Source organism: Thunnus albacares, chromosome 8 (genome assembly GCF_914725855.1).
Source record: "Thunnus albacares chromosome 8, fThuAlb1.1, whole genome shotgun sequence".
In the NCBI taxonomy this organism is placed as follows: Eukaryota; Metazoa; Chordata; class Actinopteri; order Scombriformes; family Scombridae; genus Thunnus; species Thunnus albacares.
The window spans coordinates 33,314,214-33,339,655 of NC_058113.1; the positions used below are offsets into that span (position 1 = coordinate 33,314,214).

General features: G+C 38.8%; 1 protein-coding gene across 3 annotated transcripts in view; it reads left to right on the forward strand.

Annotated features, from left to right (window-relative positions):
- LOC122987215 (CREB-regulated transcription coactivator 2) overlaps nucleotides 1-25,442 on the forward strand; it is a 54,996-nt gene that overhangs the window by 18,012 nt on the left and 11,542 nt on the right. The window contains exons 3-13 of one of the 3 annotated variants that reach the window (XM_044358983.1): nucleotides 683-799; nucleotides 3,740-3,801; nucleotides 9,782-9,850; nucleotides 10,841-10,947; nucleotides 13,503-13,529; nucleotides 14,778-14,857; nucleotides 15,162-15,211; nucleotides 15,623-15,897; nucleotides 22,591-23,060; nucleotides 24,426-24,746; nucleotides 24,828-25,076. In XM_044358983.1, the coding sequence (XP_044214918.1) occupies nucleotides 683-799; nucleotides 3,740-3,801; nucleotides 9,782-9,850; nucleotides 10,841-10,947; nucleotides 13,503-13,529; nucleotides 14,778-14,857; nucleotides 15,162-15,211; nucleotides 15,623-15,897; nucleotides 22,591-23,060; nucleotides 24,426-24,746; nucleotides 24,828-25,076 (1,827 nt within the window). The remainder of the gene's footprint in view (nucleotides 1-682; nucleotides 800-3,739; nucleotides 3,802-9,781; nucleotides 9,851-10,840; nucleotides 10,948-13,502; nucleotides 13,530-14,777; nucleotides 14,858-15,161; nucleotides 15,212-15,622; nucleotides 15,898-22,590; nucleotides 23,061-24,425; nucleotides 24,747-24,827; nucleotides 25,077-25,442) is intronic. The other 2 variants (XM_044358984.1, XM_044358985.1) reach the window with 2 other exon arrangements.

The window sequence follows — 25,442 nt, forward strand, 5'->3', positions numbered from 1 at the left end:
CAAGTATGTTTATTCAAACAAGGAATTTGACTCCTTCAGAAAGAAGATTGTTGTTGTGAGGAAAGTTTTTAAATATGCATTCAGTGTTTCCCCCCCTAGAATTTTTTTCAGGCCTGGTGGTACGCACTGAAAAACCCTTAAAGAGACGAGGCACTCACATCATTTCCCAGGCAAAGACACGTTTCAGAATAATGCCGCACAGAGGCTCCCAAACACAAATGATTATTGATTTCCTAATGATTGGATATTTGGCGTTATTTTCACAAGCTCACCAAATCAATTCTTTGTCCGACGTCCCTGCAGCAGCTGGCAGCTTAAATTAGGGGCCGCGTTGAGGCACAAAATAGAAATCCTATTAGCAGCAGCAGCTCTGTTTTGTCTCAACAAGCTCTTGAACGCCTCCTGAACCGATGTCTGAAGACAACTGAAACAAACCAGCTCATGATGTTTGAAACAACAACAACTTTTGATGATTTAACATCAGATTTGCAAAGTTTCTGCACCTACAGCATGTCTCTGAAAACTGATTGGGAGCTCTGATAAGCAGGTTGCTAATTGTATTTCACTCTTTCTCTGTTTTTGCTATTTCCTGTTTTGTCATTGGGTGCAAAGACATGTTGAATAAATGCACACTAATGTTTTTTAAAAGAACCTAATTTCAGTCTCTGTCCTTCTCTCTCAGGGCTCCTTCCCCTCCACTCTCGAGTCCAACCGGTCGACTCGGCATCACGGTCTGGTGGAGCGAGTCCAGAGGGACCGCCGTTTCATCTCGCCGGTCCGACCGTACCGCAACCGACAAGTATCCTTCAGTTTACTGTAGAAATAGTCATCTACAGGCTCTTTAAAGGATAAATCTGGTGTTTTTCTGTTTCTTTTTATTGTCAACAAATCCAATGAAAAGACCAAAACCTACGACGTGTTAGTCCGTCACTGGACACCATCTGACTTCCAAACTCTCAGCTCCAAACCCGTCAGTTACTACTGAAGACATAAATCTATAAAGATCCCCTTCAGACATGTTTTAAGATACATAATAATACTCTGCTCTGAACAATAATGTGTCTGATATGGTTAAAAAAGTAGAATTACCTCAATGAAATCCTTAAAATGGCATCTCCCTCCTCTGCCTGTGAATATGTAAATATACTGGACCACAATTGGCTCCAAACTAGTGATGTCACAAATCCTGCTTTCATTTAAGGTGAGCTCAGAGAAACTTTCCTCCTTCAGCAGATGAATGTGAAAACAAACAAAAGAGGCTCTCCAAAAACAGCTGGTCATTGTAATTTTGGTGGAAACAGGGCATTTGTTGGGGACTACTGCAGAGGATGAATCCACATTCGGTCCTCTACTGAGTATTTCTGGCAGCGGGACAGTGTGTGTCGGGATTGAGTCAAAATAAACTACAGTGTGTGTTCTTGGTAAGATAATACACACAATACTTGTTAGTTATTGTTGCTTTGGTTATATTCATTGGATTGATTGACAATAATAAAAATATACAATATATCCTCAGAATTATCCTCTAGTTTTCGTCCCCATTTAACAAATATAAACATCATTTAACCTCAACAGGAAGTAGATTTGTACCTCATTCAACCCTCAAATAACCGGAGCTTTCAAAGTCCAACAGCTTGAGTGTGTTTTCTGTGAATTCCCCTGTCAGGTGTTTTTAAAGGAGCAGTGTGTCAGATTTAGTGGCATCTAGCAGTGAGGCTTCAGATTGCATCCAACTGAATGTCCCTCCCTTTCAAGTGTGTAGGTGAACCTACAATGGCTGCGAAACTTGCAAAAAAAAAAAAAAAACGTGAAAGGTCCTCTCTAGAGCCAGATGTTTGGTTTGTCCGTTCTGGGCTACTGTAGAAACATGGCGGCCTCCGTGGACCCCGCTCCCTCTGTAGATATAAAGGGCTCATTTTAAGCTAACGAGAAGACAACTATTCTTATTTTCAGGTGATTATACGTTAATTAAAACATATTATATTCCATTTTTACCCAAGTCTGTTCCGCTAGATGTTACTAAACTCTACACACTGGACCTTTTTAAATCATCAAACATGCACCGCTGTGAAACATGATGCAGAGAGATTATTTTATCATGGTGTGAAGTTTGTTTTATTTCACGCTGTTAGTAGAACAGTTATTATCTGTTTCAAGGTCAGCAGCAGCAGCAGCAGCAACACAACATGCTTTTGTTCCAACGTTCCTCTGCAGGCTGAACATCAGTCTGGACTTTATTTCCTGTGTTAAACCAACTGCTATGTTTATCACACAGTGGAAGCTTGTTGATGCCCATGAGCAAGGCACATATACGGTAGGGCAGCGTCGGCGTAGTTCAGTCCACGCTACTGTCTTTCAAACTTTAACAACATTAGGAGATGTTTTTTTTTCTCAGCCTAATGTTATTTATTAAACTACACATTCTGAAACCAGCTAATGATTACAGGTTAGCGCCTGAAGACGGCGTGAAAAAGAAAAGTCAATGAGTTGATAAACGCAAAGGCAAATATAGATAATAAATCATCACATATATGAGGCATGTGACTTAAAAGTCTACTTATGTTTCCGTTTCTCTGAAGAGATGAAACCATCAGATGAGTGTGCCTGCAATATAAAGATATCTGCATCATGCATGTAAAAACCGTCAAAGGGGCGGAAAGCAAAAAGCTGAAATCATTCTTGCACTTCCTTTGACCACCCGGGTGGTTTTCTTCAGAACTGCAGTGTACAAAGTGTGAAAGTAAAAAGCTGGAAACGTTTTCTTAGTGTGAATCAGTGCGGTCAGTGGTAAAAGTTTGTGCAGTTGTCTGAAGAGCAAAATGAAAGACATAAATCTAAAAATAAGATTAAATACCTGAAGATGAGAGACAACAGAAAAGCATAGTAAAAAAAAAAGATAATATACACATATACAAAAGGGGGGAAGTAAAGTTGTGTGTGTCATATGTTGGTCAGGGTGTTGAAACCTTCTTCTTTCTGGAGAAGTTTGTCTCATTTTGTCTGAGCGGTTTCCATATTTACCTTCAAACTCTGACCCGTTCTATTTAACTCCACAGTAGAGATTCATATTGTCAGAAAATATTTATTTTTCTCAAGAATTCCATTAAAAAACATCAAGAATATGTGTAAAAATAGAAGAAAAGAGAAGTTTTAATCATAATGAAACAGCTTGTCAACATGTTAAGCAGAAACAGGAAGTGAAAAAAAAAGAAAATTTGTGACCACAATAATGCGTTCAGTGATGGCAAAAAAAAGTCCCAATTTTGTACAGATTGTTTCAGTTTATACGTAATTCTTTTTAAAAGGTTTGTGGTTGAGAAATTGGAGCTCATTCTGCTATTGACCTTTGACCTTAGAGGAGTTTCTCATCAGGTATCACTTACATTTTTGATATCTGTGCCAATATTCAAATTCAAATAAGCTTTATTGGCATGACAGATCAGAAATTTATATCGCCAAAGCAGTACAGAGAATTATAAACATTGACAGATGATTAATAATTATACAATAATATGTAAATATAAACAATAATATTAAATACAATATAATAAAAGGCATTTTTACAGATGTAATCACACAGAAACATTTACTACAGAGCTTATTTCTCTCAGATTATGACAAGACTTAATATATAATAATATTTATATATTTTTTTTAATATATTCAGTATTTGAAGTGGTGACATGTTGGCTTTTGTTGTCGTGTTTGATTGTTGTTTCCTTAACCAGTCGTCTCTCAGGTGGACAGCTCTCCGTATAACCCCGCCTACCTGTCCCCGCCCCCCGGCCCCAGCTGGAGAAGGTACCGTCTTCCTAACCTCGCTCCCTCTCTCCTTGTCTGTCTGTCTGTCTGTCTGTCTGTCTGTCTGTCTGTCTGTCTGTCTGTCTGTCTGTCTGTCTGTCTGTCTGTCTGCGTCTCCGTGGACACGTTGCTGTCCGCCGGGATGCTTGTTTGTTATTTCCAAAGCATCTTGTCTTGAGTCTCCTCTGCTCCCTCCTCCTCCTCCAGAGCCTTTCTGAAGCCTTTGTGATGCCTCAGATGGTTTAGAAGGTGTATGAATACATCGCTACTCGAGAGACAAGTGTGAAAATAACAAAAAAACAAACTAAATTCACCACATATTAACTGAATATCCTCATCCTTTGTCTTTATTTTGTACATTTTAGTCCCCAGAAGTCCATTAGATCAGCTGTTTTGAGCACAGAAATTCATTCTTCAGTTTGGGATCAGTATGTGTGTGACAAAATAATAACCTCAGGGTGCATTTACTAGCTTTTTCTTATCTTTTAAACCAGAGGTCTAAATATAATAATAAACCTGAATCCACTGTGTACTCGTAAGCAACTTTATTAGCAGCGTCCTCGTAACATTGCACCAACAACATAACATGAGTAACTTCCTCTCTGCCCCCTCTAACGCTCTCTGGTCGCTATGGTAACGTTTAAACATGCCTTCGAAATAAGATACACCACAAAAACAAATATAAAGTGCATGAAAAATACAACTCAACATAACGCTGAATCAGTGAGAGCCCCGAGCTTGTTTCTCTGCAATGAGACGGTCCCATCAAGGGGTTAACGGGAGACAATGACACCCGAAGTGTGTTGCTTCTGTCCGGTCTACTCCGTAATTTTGTTTTGGTTGCTGTCACTGCAGAAAACCCTGCTTCACACAGAGAGGATGTTGGAAATGGCAACAGACCATCCATCCAGTCATTTTTCAAAATAAAACATCGTTCAGACTTAGATAATAAATAAAACGGAAATAATGTGAGTTATTTATTCTTTCTGTGCGGTCCGGTACCAAATGACCTACGGACCAGTACCGGTCCACGGCCCGGGGGTTGGAGACCACTGTTTTAAACCACATATTATGCATTTCACATCCAACACAGAAGGCCATCTTTGAACACGTCTTATCATGTGACCAAACTTCTGCACTTTTTGATCACTTGATAGAACTTGAACCATTTGCTGGTAAAGATTTTAAAATGCTGAAAGCTCAAAAAAGGCTAGTAAGTGGACGTATAGTTGGGATTATTATATCACATTAATAATAATTGAATCTGACTGTGTATTAAACATGATCATCTTTATTTATCCTGACATTCTCACTAAAGATCTACAGTAAATCAAAAAAAGGGGCTTGTCTTGAGAAGCAGCATCAAAATATTTTATAGGTCCAATTATAAAACACATTTTCACACTCGTGCTGTTGGGAAAGTTTCCCTGAGATATTGTTAAAGAAGAAGAGGACCCTCATCCATGTAGTCTTTTCTCTCATAAAAGTTAAATATTTCTATTAAAGTCTGTCAGTCACAGGCTTGCGCTCTGAAGCAGTCAGAATTATTTTACCTGGCAGTGCCTCATCATCTGTGACAGCGGTAATCCTTGGCTGCTTGACAGATGTTTCAGTAAAGATGTCAGAAGACTCTTTGACTGGTCATGAATTTATTTCCGTCGTGAGAGAAAAACACATTACACAAGCCTTCAGAAACTCCTGCAGGTTAAACTGAGCTTCCCGAATACTTTTAGTGCTGACTGACTCTAACAGACTCACTATAAAGAGACTTGAAGACACTCTTTAGCTTAGCAACAATAAACTAAGGGTGTTTTCAAACCTGATGTTGGTTTACTCTGATCTGAATCATTGGATTAGCAGGTAAATGTGTTCATTTTCATCTTGTTTAGGCTTGTTTTCACACAGAAATACTTCACAAGAACCAAAAATGCATCACTAAAAGCCTTTCCTTCCCACCACAAATGAACCAAGACCTCTTCCTCTGAAGGGTCTCTGTGCGGTTGTTTTGCTCCGAGTACGACTGCTCAGTTCAGATCTGCCCCAAACGAATCGTACCCAGAAGGAAAACCAACCGGTCTGATTCAACCAGACTGAACCATGTTGGTTTGAAGATGCCTTCACAAACAATCCATGTTACAGCAGTACTTATCCCTTTTTAAAAAGAATATCTAATTTTGTGAACATGTAACTTTCCATCCAAAGTAGCGCAAATTTTAACCAAAATTTCAGAAAATCGATAAAAGTAAATGTGAATTAATATGTGTTTCCATCCACTACTGTTTTGTGAATATTAATAATCGAGCGCATGGAAATAAACCGTCGCTGGCACTGATTCTCCTACCGAGTGCAGTAAACCACAAATAGAAGATGGTGCAGCGTGAAGATGTTAATAATTGAGCGTCAGTCAAAGCTGAAGTGATGGAAAGCGTGATACACATCCTGGTGATGGAGAGTATGATGGACAAACAGCTGACATCACAGCTTCTTGCTTTTGGAAGCGTTTTTGATAACAGCCCTGTGTCAGTTATACAGACACGTGTTGAATGCTGCCCAGAGACAAACAAGAAGAAGAAGAAGAAGAAGAAGAGCTTAGAGCCATCTAAGTCACATGCTTCCTGTATCATTTATTCACCAAATCTTCTTCCGTCACACATTGTCTCATTTTGCTTTTATGGATACATCAAATTTTCCATTTCATCCGAGTTTAAAAACTCTTGTTTTTTTTCTCAAAATTCCAGCGTTTCCACTCACGTTTTTCATGCACAAATTGAAAAAGCGCATAAAAAAGGGAGGGAGGATGGAAACACACTTAATTTATAGTCTTTTGAATGTAAGAATTTACAGAGTAAAATATTATACAGTATAAAAGCTGCAGAGAAAAAAAACAAGTATATTTTCGCCTTTTCGGCAGAGTGGTGCAGTAACTAGAAAGACTGTCCTTGTCCGACCCCCCTGAAGCGTCCTTGAGCACGACATTGACTCCCCACCAGCCTCAGAGCTGCCTCCTCTCTCTCTCTCTCTCTGACCTGACTGAATCTATCCATGTTGTACAAGAAAAAACCCTGATCAGAATCACACATGAGATGACACTGAGGCTTCACAAAGGTTTTCATGGATTCTACTGAGGCTGCTGCTTCGGTTCGTTTGCCTGTCCAGCACTAACAACGACCTCTAGACGACTAACAGGAAGCAGAGTTGACTTTAGCCGGCGTCTCTCCAAACCTGAGTTGGTTTTGAAGAGCTCTGTTCTTTTTTTTTTTCTTCTTCTTCTTCTTTTTTGCCCTTCTTCCTTCTGGGAATCTGCCTTTTTTTTTTCTTTTTTTGGCTTTTTCTTCTGTTCTTTGCAACGTTCCAGACGTTTGATGTTTGCCTGCCTGCTTGCGTTCTTTCTGGTTTTCTTCTAACAAGACAACAACTACCCTTCAGAGAGAGACTGGCCTCAGTCCACTGTCACAGAAGGTCCACTGCACTTAACATTACACACACACACACACACACACACTTACTTTAGGCTGGCAAATGAACTCCAGCCATTTCCTACAGTCTGACAAGTCAAGACTGTTTAGGTTCGACTCCTCCAGCCGCCATTTTGTCATGTCGCCAACCACCAATTAGAGTCTTTCTAAACACCAAGTTTTCTGGTAAAACAGTCAAGAGTTGTTGGAAAGTTCGATCCCACCTGCACTTTGTCTTCGTTTGGTCTGCGTAGATTTCTTTTTTTTTTTTTTCACATTTTTGTTTCTGGTTCGTTGAGGCTGTTGAAATCAACTTCAACAAAAAACAAGGTGGAAAGTGTGTGTTTATTCAACAGATATTTGGTAACCTAGTCATCCTCCCATGTTGGAGGTTTTGGTAAAAAAAAAAAAAAAAAATCTGAGACCAGTTCTTGTAACTGCAGCTCAACATGATGACGTCTGTGTTTGTCTTCTGTAGTGCTTGTGCCAGTTAAAGGATAGAAGTTTATTCTATATGTTCTTATAGTCAACGAATCCCATAAAAAGACCCAAACCAACAATGTTTTTGTCTCTTAATAGTTTCTGTTTCTGGCAATTAGCCTCAAGCCAAAAAAAAAGGAATAAACGTACAATATAGTCCAAAAACCAAAAAAGTAGATTTTAAAGAAATTTAAATGAAGTAAGGCATCACTTTCTGTTTTTTTTCTTGTTTTTTACAATAATACCTTCCAAAAATCCAAAATTAACACCAAGATTAATCAAACTAGGTAAATACAGAAAGAATTTCATGATGAACCTCCAAAAAATTAGGAATAATATAGAGGCAGACACTGTTCATGTTTACTGATCTTGTACATGATGTACAGATTTTAATCAGAGCACAATCTCAGTTTTCAAGCCGCAACCCGCTACAGTTAATAACAGATCTTTTGACAGCAGATATGAGGTCATTTAAAATATTTGTGGTAACACTTAATTTTACAGGTCCTTTCATTTTATGAAGAATTCCGGGAATTTTACGATGTAATTTGCAAGTATTTCACGGTTAATTTCTAGATCATGTTACGGAAACGGTGGTGCAATTTGCTACAAATTATAAGAAAAAAACTGAAAAAGTGTTCAATTGGTTTAGCTGGAAAGTACCCACTCATTATATTTGGGTTCCTAGTTGTTAATTTGTAAAAATTCTTAATCAATTAGACTCTTAAGAATTCTTTGATTGACAGAAAATACTAAGTTTGTATTAGTGTTGTCTCTCTAATTAGTGCACTTCCCATATACTACCTAAAATACAAAAGAAATACTATACTTTCATACTAAAAAATATTGAAGAAACTACAACTCAACAACTTTTTTCCCCATTTTCTATTAAAATGTGGACCAAATTGTACCACTCTTTCTGTAAAATGTCCTAAAATATAAACTTTAAATACTTTCAAATTACTCATGAAATTAGTATAAAATTAAGGGACCTGTAAAATAAAGCGTCACCATATTTTCAACAATCAACTTTTACTCTATTGTCATTAATTATGTGTTTATACAGCAGCAAACACTTCTGGGTGCAGATAGGAGGAGTTACAGTCGTTAAAACTATACATAAACACTTATATCTGCTTATAACTACATTGTAGTTATCTACCAATTATTTTCTCAATCAACTGAGTCCAACGTGACATCTTCAAATGTTTTATTTTTTTCTGACCAGCAGTCCAAAAGATAAAGATACTCAGTTTACTATCGTAGGAGACTTTCAAAAACTAGCAAATACACACATTTAGGAAGCTGGAACACATTTTTGCTTGAAAAATTATTAATCAATTATCAAAATTGTTGTTGATTAATGTTCTGATGATGAACTAATTATTGCAGCTCTAGTGTGTCATTTATTAACTGTTTATATATTGCTTCTAAATGCTAAAAAGGGGCGGTTGAAGTAAAATGGGGTTGCAACTAATTATTATTTTCATCAGTGATTAATCTGCCGATTATCTTCTCAATTAAGCAATTCATCGTTTGGTCTATAAAACACCAGAAAACAGAAAAACATAGAAAAATGTCCAGTGTAACATGTTGAAATGTCTAGTTTTGTCCAACCAACAGATTAAACCCCCCAAATATTCAGTTTAATATAACAGAAGACCATGAATAGCAGCAAATATAAATGGCATTTTTGCTCGAAAACCTACTTAAACTATTAATTGATTATCAAAACATTAGTAGATTGATTGACTTATTGTTGCAGCTCTAAAGTAAAGTGCTACCGGTTTGTTTTTGGAGCTTTTCACCTGTTTGGACACTGAAACTAGTCTTCTTTTGTTGCGTTAGGTGATCCGCCAGCCTCCCTCTGTCCTCCGCTCGCTGCCTCCATCTCTTCCTTCCTTCGCTTGCGTTTGCTTTCTGAGCCCACACTCTTCTTCTTCTTCTTCTTCTTCTTCTCCCCCTCTTTTTTTTATTTTTCTCTTTTTCGATGTTCTTGCTCGGTGGAGGAAAAATAACTTTTTGTTCTTGTCGATCATGAAAAGGAATTGGTCCGGAAACTTCCCTGGGGATAAAAGCCAGTTGTTTCGTCTCCCCACCACTGCACTCAACAGGTGAATCCTCCTCTTCATCTTCCTCTCTTTACTTCTTTTCCTCTTCTCTGCTGGACATCCTCCAGCTCTCTCTCCCACCTCGAGAGAGGAAGCCAGTCTTGTACAACATGAAAACATGTGGGTGAATCAAATGACAGTGTGTCCTAGCAAACGTTACTTTGCAAGATGTTGTTTTATTTCTTCTTTCTTTGGCTGACTTACTTAAAAGATTGAAACTTTTCTGCCTTTTTTTTTTTTACCACAAAAATCCTCGATCTGTCCTATAACTTTCTAAATCTTTGTCATTCTTCCCTCATCGTCTGTTATATCCTTCTTTTTCTCCTTTTCACTTTCATCTTACATCCTTCACTTGATTTGCCCTTTTACATCATTGTGGGAATTTGTATTGTTAGTGTGTTAGCTTGTTTAGTCCATGCTCTTTTATCTGCACTACCTGAGCTCCTGTTAAGTAAATACATCTGTAAAGTCCAGAACACACTGAAAGTAAATTCAGAGTCATCGGGTCGCTGCAAATTACCAAAGAGGGAATTTTCTGCAGCAGAACCCAACCAGAAACAGCTGTGTTTTTAGTCACTAGGTCCTCTGCCAAAGATCCCAGCTTTTCTGGAGTTTGGAGTTGGAGCAACGAGGCATTTTAATGTCTGAACTAATGCTAAAAAAAAAAAAGCTGTGCATTGGATTTGCTTTTGGTGTGTGTTTTGGGCTTAATTAAGGAGGTTAATACCTTGAAATCACACCTGACTTTCTGTAAAAATGTCATCTTGTGTGAAAACAAACAGAAAATGGAGCCAGACGGCTTTTATTTCTGACGTACAGCTCTAAATGTTAGTGCTCTTAGTTGTGATGGTGGTTTTTATCTTGATATCTCAATGTTTTGGAGAATGGAGACCCTCGAAATCCTTTTTTTTCTCTGCCGTTTTATCGTCTTTTTTTCTCTCTCTCTCTTTCCCTATGCCCATTAACACTACATGTGTGTCTCTCTCCCCTCAGGACAAACTCTGACTCAGCCCTCCATACCAGTGTGATGAACCCTCCCACAGGAGATCCCTTCACCACTGGAGGACCCACCCTCACCCCACAGAGCTCCAGACGCACCGGTGAGGCAGCAATTCAAAACCCAAACAAAACATTCACAACTGAAACACAAAAAGTCAAGATAAAATCAGTGTTGAAAGAAGTATTCAGATCCTTTATTTAATACTCCATTACAAGTTAAAGTCCTGTATGAACTTTCTCTAATCTTTTGATTTTTTGCTGAAATATTAGATCATTTGAACATTTATTGAAATGAAAGCATGTGAGAAGTTTAGAGGGAAAAATCACTATTTGGTGGAGCTGTTAACAACTCATAGACATGTGAAATGTGACCCCGACTACACACTGCTTTTTGTAAGACGTCAAAAGCCAAAAAGGTTGGAAACCACTGGTTTCATCTTTAACAATGTGTTGTATTTTAAAAGCTTGTTATATTATCCATTGTGTCAAATCTTCATCTGAAAAGTAACTAAAGCTGTCAAATAAATGTAGTGGAGTAGAAAGTACAATATTTCCCTCTGAGATGTAGTGGAGTGGAAGTATAAAGTAGCATCACATGGAAATACTCAAAGTACAAGTACCTCAAAATTGTACTTAAGTACAGTGCTTGAGTAAATGCACTCTGTTACTTTCCACCATGGGATAATATACACAAACACAGGCAATCAAACTTCAGTTGTGTTATTATTATAACCAGAAGGACTCTAATACCAAAAATGCCTCATTGATACTCTTTATCTTCAGTTTATTTGTTGTGTTTATGCCAAGAGGGAGGAACTCAGTGAGAAAAGTTTTTATCTCCAAGAGATGTTTTGCTTATTCTAGGAACAGTTGGAATAACCAGCATCTAAAGAGCGTCAAGACATAATGGAGTAATGTTTGGATTAGAAATGTCCCAAGCCAATCTTAATGACTCATGCCAATCCTTTCTTTACTCCACTGTGTTTCGACTACCTCTGCCTGCTTATTGTTGAGCACTGCTCTCCTTTAAAACAGTCTACAGTGCAGCAATTCACTCCATGAATGAGTGAAAATGAGTATGTGTGAATGTGAAAAATTATTTGGGGCGCACCAGTACAAGTTATGATGTCCACGTTGGCAAAAATACACAGATTCACTAAAGTCAGACTCTCTTTCTCATTGGCAAAGAAGCAGTGTACAAAACATTCAGCTTACAGCTTCTCATTTTTCTCATTACTTTCACCAGTAAAAAAGGTTAAACAGTGCTGTCGACTGATCATATCAACTGTCACTAATTAATGTTAATTCTGGGAGTAACTTGATGGGAGGTCAAAATAAAACTTTGTTGTTGTTGGGTTTGTGTGTCTTAGCTCCAAAGATCACTTGTAACTGTTCATTCTGTTTCTCTAGTACAACAATTTATCTGATCATTTCATGTAATTTCAGCTGATCAGTTACATAGTTTTGAACCAGGACCTTTTAGGGTCCATCAGGCCTTATTTTTGAACAATGCCTTCAATATTTGTATTTTATATTTTTGGTAGCTTGTGAAAAATAAAGTGTGCCAAATTTATTAAGCTTAAGCAATGTTAGAATCATTCAACATTGCATATCTTCTGCTACTATGTATGTAAATATAAGCATCCAATCAAAATGCAATATTGGCAGATAATCAGAATTAAAGGATTCGGATTGGGGTGGGGCCAAAAACATCCCAATTAATATTAATACATTCAGGATGTCCTAAAAACATGGACAAAATGCAACAAATATTTGCTATATTAAGTACATTAAAAATTGATATGTGAAAGAATCAAAAACTATTCCCAAATTGTAGACTGTGTGGCTCTGAGAAATTGTGCTGTAATTACGGGAAATACATGGAAAGTGGAGAAAGAAGCAAGTCTTCAGGGTTTTTACATGTGTAACAATAAGGCTTCCAGCAAATATTTCTCCAGTTTCAAAAGCTGGGAGGAATCATTGACTGTTGCAGGAAGATAAATTTGTGTCTCAGCAGTATAAAAATAATGATTTATGATTGATTTTTTATGATATGACCAACTATCAGCATGTACACAGAGAACAAAAGTGGTCCAAGTATTGATCCCTGTGGGACGCCACAGCCAGTTTTTAGGCTTTAGGCTATTACTTGCTGCTACTTAAGATTACATGTTATATGTATAAAATATAAAGTATAAATCAGCAACTACAAGGTGCAGAACTGCCACCATGTTTTTCTAGTTTGAAAATCAGAAGCAAAGACTATGGGCAGCCCAGCAGGTGGCTTGTTCATCCAATCAATTAGCGGAAGAGTCGAAGGGGAGTCAATTTATTATGTCTGTCTTGAACTGATTCGTTTGAGGCTATTCGACCAGAATGAGAGAAGTGAAAATGGTGTGATGTCTGTCTGGTTGTCTGGCGAGAGCACTTGGTGAACTCAGCTTTTATTTTTAAATAATGCAGTGACCTGTTCTTTGTTAAACTGACTTTCCTGGCCTGACTGAACGGCTCACACAGTTCCTCAGGATAAAGATCTCAGTCTAAACAGGTTTTCCTCTGGCTGCCAGCAGAATCAGGAAGTTCTGAATATAAACTGAAGCTAAAATTTTCAACTCAGAAAACCTTGTTTTGTCTGTCTTTCTGTATAACCCTACAGGTCAGAGCGATGGAGAGGGCAGAAGAAGTGAGTTTTATACAAATACCTTCACACTCACACACACACACTGCTGTCAGGTTTCAGAACATTTGAACTGAACAGAATTTGTTTTTCTTCTTTTTTATCTATAAGAATGTTTTTATGGTAGTTATTTTCAAGTTTTGGTAGAAAATGTATGGGCTTAAATATTTGTCATAAGATTCTAAACTAATGAAAGCCTATGTTTGTATGTCATCCTTCATAGACCTGTGAAAAAAACTCTTACTCTTTGTCTCTCTTGAGTTATTCAAAGTTTGTGAATATGTAGGGAAAAAATACAGGAAAAATCGAGAATGTCTAAATAAAATTTGTGCACAAAGTAATTTGTGGAAGTGTACAAATTACATCAGCGGTCACTGAGAAAAAAACAACTGCTTTTGTGAACATCTGAGTAGGGCTGCAACAGATGATGATTATTCTCATTATTGATTACTCTGCAGATTTTTTTCATGATGAATTGTTTGTTCTATGAGATGCCAGAAAATTGTGAAAAATGCCATCACAATCTCAGCCCAAGGTGCCATCGTCAGATAGCTGCCCAACAGTTAAAATAAGTTAAATATTAGTTTACTATAATGTAAGGTAAAGAAAAGAAGAAAATCCTGACATCTGAGAAGGTAATTTTGCTTGAAAACGAACTTTTTATAATTATTCAATTATCAAAACAATTGTATAGAAAAGATCAAATCGATCAATTAATCAGCTTATTGTTTCTACTTTATATCTGACCAGGATTCCATCACTGTAACTTCATTGTCTCACACTGGGGGGGAGAGGGCTATTTTTTGGGGGGGGCATTTTTGCCCTAAAAGAGTCCTCCACTGACGTCCTTGCACTCCTATAACGTTGTCGTACTCACGATGGACTTTTTTTTTAAAGTAGATCTAAATCAATGCGGCAGAACCAGAGATATCATCTTTTTATTGCATGTATTCGTCTTCCTTGTCAAAACAAGGGAATTTTCCTAAGGGGACAGTACAGCATATCTTATCTTAACTGGACCGCACACCGGTTTGAGATTGTGGTGTTTTATGCTAGTAGTGGCTAATGTAATCTTGTAAACTGAATATCTTTGGGTTTTGGACTGTTAGTCGGATAAAACAAGACATCTTCAGATGTCACTTTGGACTCTAGGAACATTTTTTACTATTTTCTGATATTTTATAAATTAAGCGATCAATCAAAAAAAAAAAACAATTGATAGATTAATCATTAATGTGTTGTTTTGTCCCTCAGTGTTTCCTTATCCTGTTCCCCCCATTGAAGAGAATGTGCTGGATGAGGGGAAATTGCTCAAACCCTGGGACACCAAGAAGGTAAAAACATGAAAATCTAATGTTGTTTCCTGTATTTTTCCTTATTTATTCTCATATTTTTTATTTCTTTAAATTCATCTTTTACTGTACCTGAACTTATTTTTTATATTTACTCAACTAGTACTCAAAATAGCTGTAATATCTCCCTTTCCTTTACCCAGTGTAAAAAAACAAACCAAAAAGATTGATGACTGATTTAGAAGCTTTAGAGATAAAGATAATTAATTAGCAGTGTTCTTCACACTGATTGAACAAATTGAGGTAGAACTGATTTTGTTTATTTTATCATATTTTATCCTTGTAGTTGCCTCTGTTGTCGTCCAGACCCAAGTCCTGTGAAGTTCCTGGCATCAAGTAAGTTTGACACCACTGAACACACATCACACACCGCATTATGTCATAGCAACTTTTGTACATTGCTTTAGTGTGGCCTGAAATTTGATTAGTCCCTGGAACAAGGGATGTATCAAAGAAGGGGATTATTTTCCACTTTGCTCCCTGCAGGCAGTAATCAGTTCCTCTACTGCTTCTGTTGCTTTTGTGTTTCTATAAAGTCAAACTATTAAGTCACCAGAAAACCAAACAGCATCAAATATCAAATGTTCTCATCAGCTTTCAGCCGCTGAAAGTTAAATGTTTGATATTTATGGAGCAATGAATTGTATTTCACTGAAGTTTTTATTGAAATTTCTGAATTATATCTTATCTAAATCATAACTTTCCAACATGCTGTGAGTGAGATCTAAACTTCCTGTTTCCTCTCAGTATCTTTACGTCCCCGGAGCAGCCGTCCGCTCCGACCCACGGCGTCCCTTCAGCCCTCAACACTGGCGGCTCGCTGCCGGACCTGTCCAGCCTCCACTTCCCGTCTCCGCTGCCCACGCCACTGGACCAGGACGAGCCCGGTTACCCAGGATCCTCCTCTCTGAGCGGGGGCAGCAGCACGGGGAACCTGGCCTCCACGCTGACCCAGCTGGGCATCAACGCCGCCAACGCACCGGGAGGCAACGGCAGCCTCCACCACCACCACCACACACACGGTATGTACAGGCTGCAGGAGTGTGTGTGTTTCAGAAAGGTATAGACCTGGTCCAGTCTTATTGATTACTTAAGGTGAGGCCACATGTTACGCCTAGCTCTGATTTGGGCGTCTTGACTGATCGGACCAAGTTGGACAGAGTCGATTCAAGTCTGGTTCAGTTGTTGCTGAAAGCCCGGAGATAATATATAATTATCTGGCGTCTGAGTCAGTCGCTACCTGTCACATGTTTGATTTTTAAGACTCAAATTGTGACTTGAAAAAAAACTTTGGTGTACCTTGAGAGTAATATTTCCTAAACCAGTTGATGAGGTTTGAGGTCAGAGCAACACTTCAGCTAAAGTCCACCTCACTCTGAAGTTTTCTCCAGGGCTGAAACTAATGTTTTAATTTTCATTATCGATTAATCTGCTGATAATTTCTCAATTAATCAATAATAATCTTAAAAATAGTGGAAAAGCCAATAGTGGCGTCTGTGATGACTTGTTTTGTCTGATCAGCAGATCCAAAGATATTCAGTTTATAGCTGCAGCGATTAGTCCATTATCTGTTGCCAACTGTTACATTAATCACCAACTATTTTGATAATTGATTAATTGTTTGAGGTCGCTCTATAAGAAATAAATGTCCAAATTCTCTGTTTCCAGTCTCTCAAATATGTTTTTCTGGTTTCTATGACAATATACTTAAATATCTTTGGGTTGCGGACTATTGTGGACAAAAAAAAGAAATTTGTGGATGTCATCTTGGGCTTTGGGAAACAGTGATCAGCATTTTTCACCATTTTCTGACGTATTATGGACCAAACAACTCGTTAATTGCAGCCCTAATTTGGTTTACTATCATGTATGACACATAACAGCTTCAAATCCTCACATTCAAGAAGCTACAACCTGCAAATGTTTGGCATTTTTGCTTAAAAAAATTCTAAAGTGATTATTGGATTATCAAAAAAGTTGCCAATTTAATTTTTTGTCGATCGACTAAACAATTAATCGACTATTAGTTGCAGCTCTAATTCACAGTGAGCTAACAGTATATCTAAAATACATGTTTGTAAGTTCTGTGGCACAGAGACAGATTCTGTATCCGACTTTGGCTCCACAGATGGTTTGTTTTTATAAGCACAGTGCTGGTTTTTATCTTTTTAATGTTATTTTTTTAACAAAAATAAAAACATAAAATTACTCCAGCCTTAAAGGACTGACCTCTTTACATTTAGTTCTCTATTTCTGTGTTCACTCATAAAATAAGGTCAGGTCACTTATGCACTTGGTCTTGTTCAAGAGAAACTGTCCTATAAGCAGATATTGATGGTTTTGACCCTCCGGCAGCAGCTGTAGTTCTGCTGAATCGTTCTCGGGGAAAGACTCTGAGCTGCCTGCCGGGCTCAGTTGTAAATCTGTCTGAATGACAGCTTCAGCTAAATGACTAATGTGAAGGTTAGCAGAGGAAGTATGTGGGTGAGAGCGGACAAGATGAAACGAAGGGGGATGTACAGTGGGGCGGTGCACTAAATTTAGCTTCACGCAGAGAGAGAAAGGGGAGATTTTTTTTTTTTCATGGGTGGAAGTGCAGTCGGAAAATGTAGCTGTGTCTTATCGTTGGTGAGGTGACTGTACCAACCGCAGGCAGGAAGCTGCTGTCAGCTCGTCCTCAGGCTGCAGCCTGCCTCTCCAAACCTGTTCATCATAATCTGGATCATCATTTCATCATCATCTAAGCTGTAAGCATGTTGTCTGTTACAAGGCTGTAAATCAGGAAGACAATTGCCTGGAGCCACAAGGACGATGAAAACTCAGTTAGTTTCAAAGTGAAAAACAAAAATTGAAGCTGTTAGAATTTCTATTAGTTCTACATGGTAGTTTGAGGAATTATAATTGAATTTCAGTTTCAATCAGTCCAAAAAACTGTCAAAATGAGATCCAAGAAAAAAGAATTATCTACCAAGAAGTTTTTCCCACACCAAAATATGGAATCCACAGCGCTCAGGGAGGAGTTTTTCTGTTCATCCATCACTTTGGTTCAAAGAAAACAGCTGTTAATATTGATGATCACCAGAGGATGCAAACCAAATCATCCACTTTATACAACACTGACCAGATTGTCATAAACGTTTTTTTTCTTTTCTTGTCTCTTCCTCGCCCCTCACTCTGTCTTCCTCGCTATTTTATCATTTATTTTCTAATGAGGAAATGAGGCTTTTGTTGTGTTTTGGACAAACATGTAAACAGAGATTACGCCTAAACCGAAACACATGATTTGTGCACAGAGACGAACCCCCGCATTTAAATGTGAACACATGGAACAAACAGGAATGTCATATTTCCAACATGTTTCCACATTGTTTTTCACCGTTTGAGATTAACTGTCTCGCTTTCCTTCTGCAATGGTTCAATGTCGCCAACTGTTTATGTTAATATGCACAAAACAGCAGTGGATGGAAATGCTGATCATCTGGAAATTCGGTTGAAATTTTCTCTACATTTGGCTGGAAACCTGGATATAGATTTAGGGGAGTCGTCCTCAAATGTTTGTTTTTTTTGGTCCAGATTGAAATGTCTCAACATCTATCCCGGTGGCCAGAGAATGAATCTTACTGACTTTGGTGATCTGACTTTTTCTCTAGCGCCTCCATGACGTTAACGTTTGGTGTTCAGAGTGAAATGTCTTGAAGGATTGCCTTTGCATCAAGAGCACCTGTTTTGTGTCACATCCAAGAAGAGCTTCCTCATTTATTTGTCATAAGGAGAAATGATATTTTTGAAAAACTGATCAAATTTGGAGAAATACTTCGGTCCAGCTGAAGTCCAGCTCACCTCTGTCCAAAACTCACTACAGTATATAACATGCATCAAAAAGTTGCACCTATTTTTCACAATAGGGCTACATTATTTTAATTTCTTGATTAATCAATCAATCATTTTCTCTATAAAATGTCAGAAAATAGTGAAAAAGTCATACGTCTGGTTTTGTCCACCAGTCCAAGATCCATAAGATGACAGTGATCAACATTTTTCACCATTTTCTGACATTTTATGGACCAAGCAACTCGTCACTCGCAGCCCTAATTTGTTTTACTATCACATATGACATATAAAATCTTCAAACCCTCACACTGGAGAAGCTGCAACCAGCAAATGTTTGGTATTTTTGCTTAAAAAGTTACGAAAGCAATTATTGGATTATCAAAATAGTTAAATCTGTTGATTGACTAATCGATCAATCGACTAATTGTTGCAGCTCTAATTCATAATTAATGCCATTTGATACCATCATGTCATCTTTGTGAACTTTTTGCTTTTATCTATTACCATCATCAGTTAAAATGTTCAGTTTGTCCAATACTATGAATAATGAACAGTTTAGACCCACTGTAGCTCTCAATGTGTCAGTATCCATAATTGATCATTATGGATATAGCTACAAGTTCACAAGTTATATAGTAATAAGTTCAGAGAATATGCTTCATTTAACACACAAGAGGGGGAAAAATAAAAGATAAATAAAAGTTGGGGTCTCATGTGGACGAGCGTCTCTGTATCTGTTGCAACTGACAAAAATTATCATCACGTGGACCCTTTGCTGCTTTGTTACTGTGAAATAACAGTTTTCAAGTGTTTTGTGTACAAAATCAAGTCTTTGGACATTTATAGGCTCATATTTTGGTTGTAAAACTAAAGTAATTGATCTTTAATGTCATCGACTGTTGCCAGTAATACAGATCACAGTTGTCATTTTTCAGCAGGAAGCTTTGAGCCTTGTGTCTTTCTCCTGGTTTTACACTTAAACCAGGTCAGAAAATGTAGATTGTTGGATGAACCTGACCTACTCTGTGGATATAAAAAGAAGTAAGACGGTGTGTTTGAGGACAGAGCTGATGTTTTCACCTGCTGTGATCCGCTGGGGAGGAGCTCAGGTGAAATCAGGCCAGTCGTCTCTCTGAGGGGTCGATTCCCCGAACAGATGATCTATTTCAAACTGAGGTGAAGTCTGTGTGCTGGAACAGAGGAGACTTTACTCCTGTAGTGCTTGTTGCTTAGTTAAGATTTTTGTTCCAAATAATTATAGTTTTTATGATACATCATCCGTATTCTTTTGTGTATTTGGAAACCTGTTTTCATAATTAATAATGTCACAAGTATTTTTTTGTTTCTGTGTTTTCCACAGTTGAGGCTTGTGATATTTTACCATTAATGGCGGTTTAGCTGCAATTAAAGGTGACTAATGGATCGCCCTTTTCAAAATACATTATTGTAAAACAATCAGGCACATTATTATTGTCACTGTGAGCTGCTTACTGTCTGGATAAACAGTCGCAGATAAATAAAATCATTGATTTACTTTATGATTGTAAACTGCTTTAGTTTTTAGCAGTGTCAGTCAGTTTGCTTTGGTTCAGACTGAAATATCTAAACATCTCCTGGATGGATTCCCATGAAATTTTATTCAGACATTCATGTTCCCTAGAGGATAAATCCACATTACTTTGGTGATGCTCTGACTTTTCCTCCAGTGCCACCAGTAGGTCAAAGTTTTCACCTACAGATGTCACTTATTTCTTTTGTCTGTTTCTCTGGAGCTGCACTAGATAATTGTAGCTGCCAGGTGAAGCAACTGCAGAAGAAAGTGACTGCAGTGAGCTATGTTTCTTGTAGCTTAGCGCCTCGTATGCTTTAGTTGTGTGTGGCACTTTATGTTCGTCCACAGGTTGGACTTGTGGATCCAATCTGTGATCTTTCCACCTATTCTGGATCTCATCAGGGCCTGAGCCCCAAAGGGGCAAAGACCCTCTTGTATCTGTTGTTTCTTTCTTCTTCTTCTTCTTCTTCTTCTTCTTCTTCTTCTTCTTCTTCTTCTTTCTTTATTATTACGCCACTTCAGACCTAAATTTGAACCCCTAAACATGTTCAAAAACTCACCAAATTTGGCATGCACATCAGGTCTGGTGAAAAATTTGATAAAATCTAAAAATTAACCCCCAAAGTGCCAAAATGTGCCTGAGAGCGCCACTTATGTAACTAATATGGCCGCCAATAGGGCTAATATGGCTTTCTACGACATAGAGATTGAACCAAAACTCAATTATTCGTCTCATCAAGACCTACAAATCATACGCTGACACCCCTGACCTAAATCCAACAGGAAGTCCGCAATATATAAACATTAAAGTATTACTTTACCCCAATTTTGGACCCCGAACAAAGGCTATCTCCTCCGAGGGCGTTAATGGTATCAGCTTCAAACTTTAATACATGACTTATCACACTGTGCTGAACAAAAGTTGTTAAGAACTTTGTAATAACTCGAACGGTTTAGATATTATAAGCCCTGAAAGTTGTAGTGCCGCATCACACCTTACAATGTAAACCAATGGGGAGGCAATCTCTGGGCATGGACTTTGTGTCAAACAAATGGCTAAACTATAAGTCTGACCACTTTCAAACCTGTTTAAATGGATTCACAACAAAATTTCCTACAAAAAATGTGACTTTTAATGTAAAATTTGGCCAAAGTCCTGATATTTATGAGGATATTTCACAAGAAGACTATTAAAATCCTGCTCTCCAACTGAGAGGGAGAAGGAGGGAAGAAAGGGGGGGGGTGGGTAAAGTCAGACCTGTCAGCCCAGGTCTGACAACATCTACACACAGTATTTTTCTGTGTCCAGCTGCAGTTACTTATTGTCTCTACACACCTGACAGTACACATTTCAATCAAACTTTGACCAGGTCATGTGGGTTAAAAGTCTTTACTTTTCTAAAAAGTTAATTTCTTTTACACACAAACTCATCAAGAGTTTTGTTTACTAATTGAAATTCAAGCGAATGGGCCCAAAACTTGCATCATTTTGATGACACAGGTGTGAGCAAGACAGACATGTCTCACCCTGCAGAAAATTCTCATCCTGTCAATCAATCTTTCAAAATAAAAGCACACCACACTTGTAATAAATATCCCTCATTTTTCAAAAGCTAAATGATCTGATGATCTTTTCAGAGTCAGTTAAATCTCTTTTTTTGGCCCCTTTTTGCCTGAGGAAAAGAAGCTGCCTGATAATTATGCACACCTTGATATCGGGTGTTGATCTCCTTAGGCCACACCCTCCCTCATTACACAAACACACATCACCTGATATGCTGAAATCCAATAAGCATTCAAGTTTATACAGCTTGGAGTTGGAAAATATGGTCAAAATACTCTCTTGCCTAACAATTGTGCGCACAGTGTAGAGCTGCAACTAACAAATATTTTAATTATCGATGAATCTGTTGATTTTTTTTTTCTGGTTTGTAAAATGTCAGAAAGTAGTAAAAAAAAAATTCGATTAGTTTATGAAATGCTCAAAAAAAATGTCATTCACAGTTTCTCAGAGCAGATTGTGGCGTGTTCAATCTCATTGTTCAAAACAATTAGACAAGATATTCAATTAACTTCATTGTACATGTTTGTAAAGTCAGACCTGTCAGCCCAGGTCTGGAGACATCTACATGCCCGTAACAGACGCTCTTGGACTGCACCGCTCCCCGACGTGCGCAAGGGTGCGACAGCTTGTTCAGCGCTGCTTTGCAGCTTTAATTACTATTTTACTTTTTCTTTCATTTAAGTGCTTGTCTCTTTTCAGTTTTGGTGGATGTTGAAAGTGCAGTTTTGTTCATTTTTTTTCTCTCTCTCTCTCTCTCTCTTTCCTAAGGTCTCCTGGCGTCTCTACAGAGCACGCTCAGTAACCCCTCCCTGCAGTCGTCCCTTAGTAACCCGAACATCCAGTCATCGCTCAGCAGCCACTCCTTTTCCAACTCTCTGAGCTCCGCCTCCCTGCACTCGTCGCTCAGCAACCCGTCGCTGCAGTCGTCCCTCAGCTCCTCCCCCTCCCTGCCGTCCTCCCTCAGCAGCCAATCGCTGCACTCGTCCCTCAGCAACTCCTCCCTCCAGTCGGCCTCCAGCGGTAACCCCAGCTACAGCAGCGGCGTGGGCGGCTCCAGCTCCTGCTCTTCCTCCTACTCGCCGCTGCTCAGCGGGCAGGGCCAGCCGTCACTCAGCACGTCGCCACGGAGACGAGCACAGCTCTCCCCGCTCATCCTGCCCATGGGAGGAGAGTCCCGGAGGCATCACTCCAAACAGTTCTCCCCCACCATCTCCCCCACCCTGTCCTCCATCACACAGGTAAAGCACACACGCCTGGAAAAAATAAATTATAATTCAATAATTTAAAGCAGCATACAATCACTCACATATGTTCTCTTCCATGAAAAAAACATCCATTTATCAAAGTCACAAAGAGCCGCATGCTGCAAAATATCGATTGTGTTTGGAAAAGAAACATTTCAGACATGAGAGAGACATCTGTACTGTATGAGACGCAGCTTTCCAGCCTGTTCTTCAGCAGACAGATTTACCCCTCTGTCAAGAGAGAAAGAAGAGAGTCTATAAATATTTTGGCTCGGAGTTAACGTCGGATTCACATGGAGTCAAAGTGCCAAAAAAGTCGGCAGAAACTTCTCAAACCTTACTGCAGCGTAATCCACCTCTGAAGGTTCATTGTGTCCCAGACAAACTGTCGCACTGCCAATAAAACACGAAATACGACTATTTCCAGCAGAGCGTCAGAGCTGCGAGGACACATAAGGAGAAGATTTAAGGAAGTTTAAACGTATGGATCAGCAGTAGAGAGGTTGATTGTAAAGCAGAAGTCCTCCTGAGAAGTTTCTTCAGACAATTTAATTCTTTTCCTGTAAAGATACACCAGAGTGTGTGTATGTGTGTGTGTGTGTGTGTGTGTGTAAAGGCACACTTCCCTTCTAAGTGCCTTTATGCTCTGCTGTATTTTCATAATGTATCATTATATTGTTGTTCGTAACCGTCTGTTGGTTTGCCTGGAAGTGGATCTTTTTCAAGTAAAACGAGGTCAATGTGAAAAGTATTTTTGCACACCAAAATCAATGAAATCATTCCTTTGATTCAGTTTTCAATGTCAAAATTTAGCACAGAGAAAGAAATATTAAAATGTATTATAATTTTTCTCTATAGATTTTGTTATACTGAATATAGTTCTGCAACTAATGATTATTTCCATTATTGATTCATCAGCAGTTTAATCATTGTGCTCATGGCCCATAGTGATCTATGACAAAGAAAAGCAGCAGATCCTCACATCGGAGCCGTGGAACTGGACAATATTTGACATTTCTTCACTATCTTTGCTTGATTGAAACGATAAATCGATCACTAAAACGGCTGCTAATTATTTATCTGTTGATCAAATAAGGGATTAATCGACTAATCATTTCAGCCCTAATTCAATATCTTAGTAATATTGGATTTGTTAAATAAGCATTTATGTGGCTTGATTAACCACAAACATTCCCAGCTGGATATTTTATCTATAAACGTTTTCTAAATCAAATTTTGAGAACATATATTATAATATGAGATTTGATTGATGTCCCGCCGCTGTTTCACCTCCAAACAAAGTAAACTAAAGAGGAAAAAGCTTCAGAGTTTGAGTTTGAGTCTGTTGCCTCCCTGCAGGGCGTCCCTCTGGACACCAGCAAACTGCCTCTGGACCAGAGGCTGCCTCCGTACCCGCTTAGCCAGTCCCACCAGCACCAGCCTCTCCCAGGTCTACCCGGCTCCCAGCCCGGCCAGCAGCCCCCTCTGCTGGGCCAGCACCACCTCCAACAGCTACATCGCCTCCAGCAGCCACGGCCCAACACCCAGCAGCAGCAGCAGCAGCAGCAGCAGCAGCAACAACAACAACAGCAGCAGCAGCAGCAGCAGCAGCAGCAACAGCAGCAGCTCCACCTGCAGAACCTTCGCAACCAGCACCACATGCAGCAGCACTTTGGAACGGTAGATTTAATAGATATAACCGATTAGATTGATGAACGTGCAGCTCAGCGTGTTTATAACCAGCTGTTTTGTTTTTTGTAGCAGCAGCAGAGGCCGGTGGGACAGCAGCAGCAGCAGCAGCAGGTGAACACGACAAACACGCCGCTCATAAAGAACGAGAGCGCGTTGGACCAGTGCGGCTCCTCCTCCTCCTCCTCTCATTGTCAGGTCAAACAGGAAACAGAGCAGCAGGTGGTGGAGCAGCAGCAGCAGCAGCAGCAGAGAGCCGGCGGCCTGCCTCAGCTCCAACAGATCAGTCACAACTTGGCCACAGACCTGGGCCTCTACAACGTGAGTAAACTACACCAGGTCTCACCGTCCCACTGAAACATTAACTGATTCAAGCCGCTCTAGTGCCCCCTAGAGGACGCAGCATGCAGTACACCTAAACGTACAAAAGAGTTAGTTGGAACAAACAGCTGCGTCTCTGAGAAATTCCTGTTATATATATTTATTATTGACTAATGTAATCACAGGCTGGTTTATGTTTCAGCTGAGTAAACAGGAAATCTTGAAAAGCTTTTGATTCCTGTCTCTTGTTTTAGAAGGTTTTAGAAGTTTTTTAAGTCTTAAATTTCATTTTTTGGACAATAATGTTCATTATTTCTTTTACATTCCTTTCTCATTTTATAAAAATTCTAAATTACCAAGAATAGT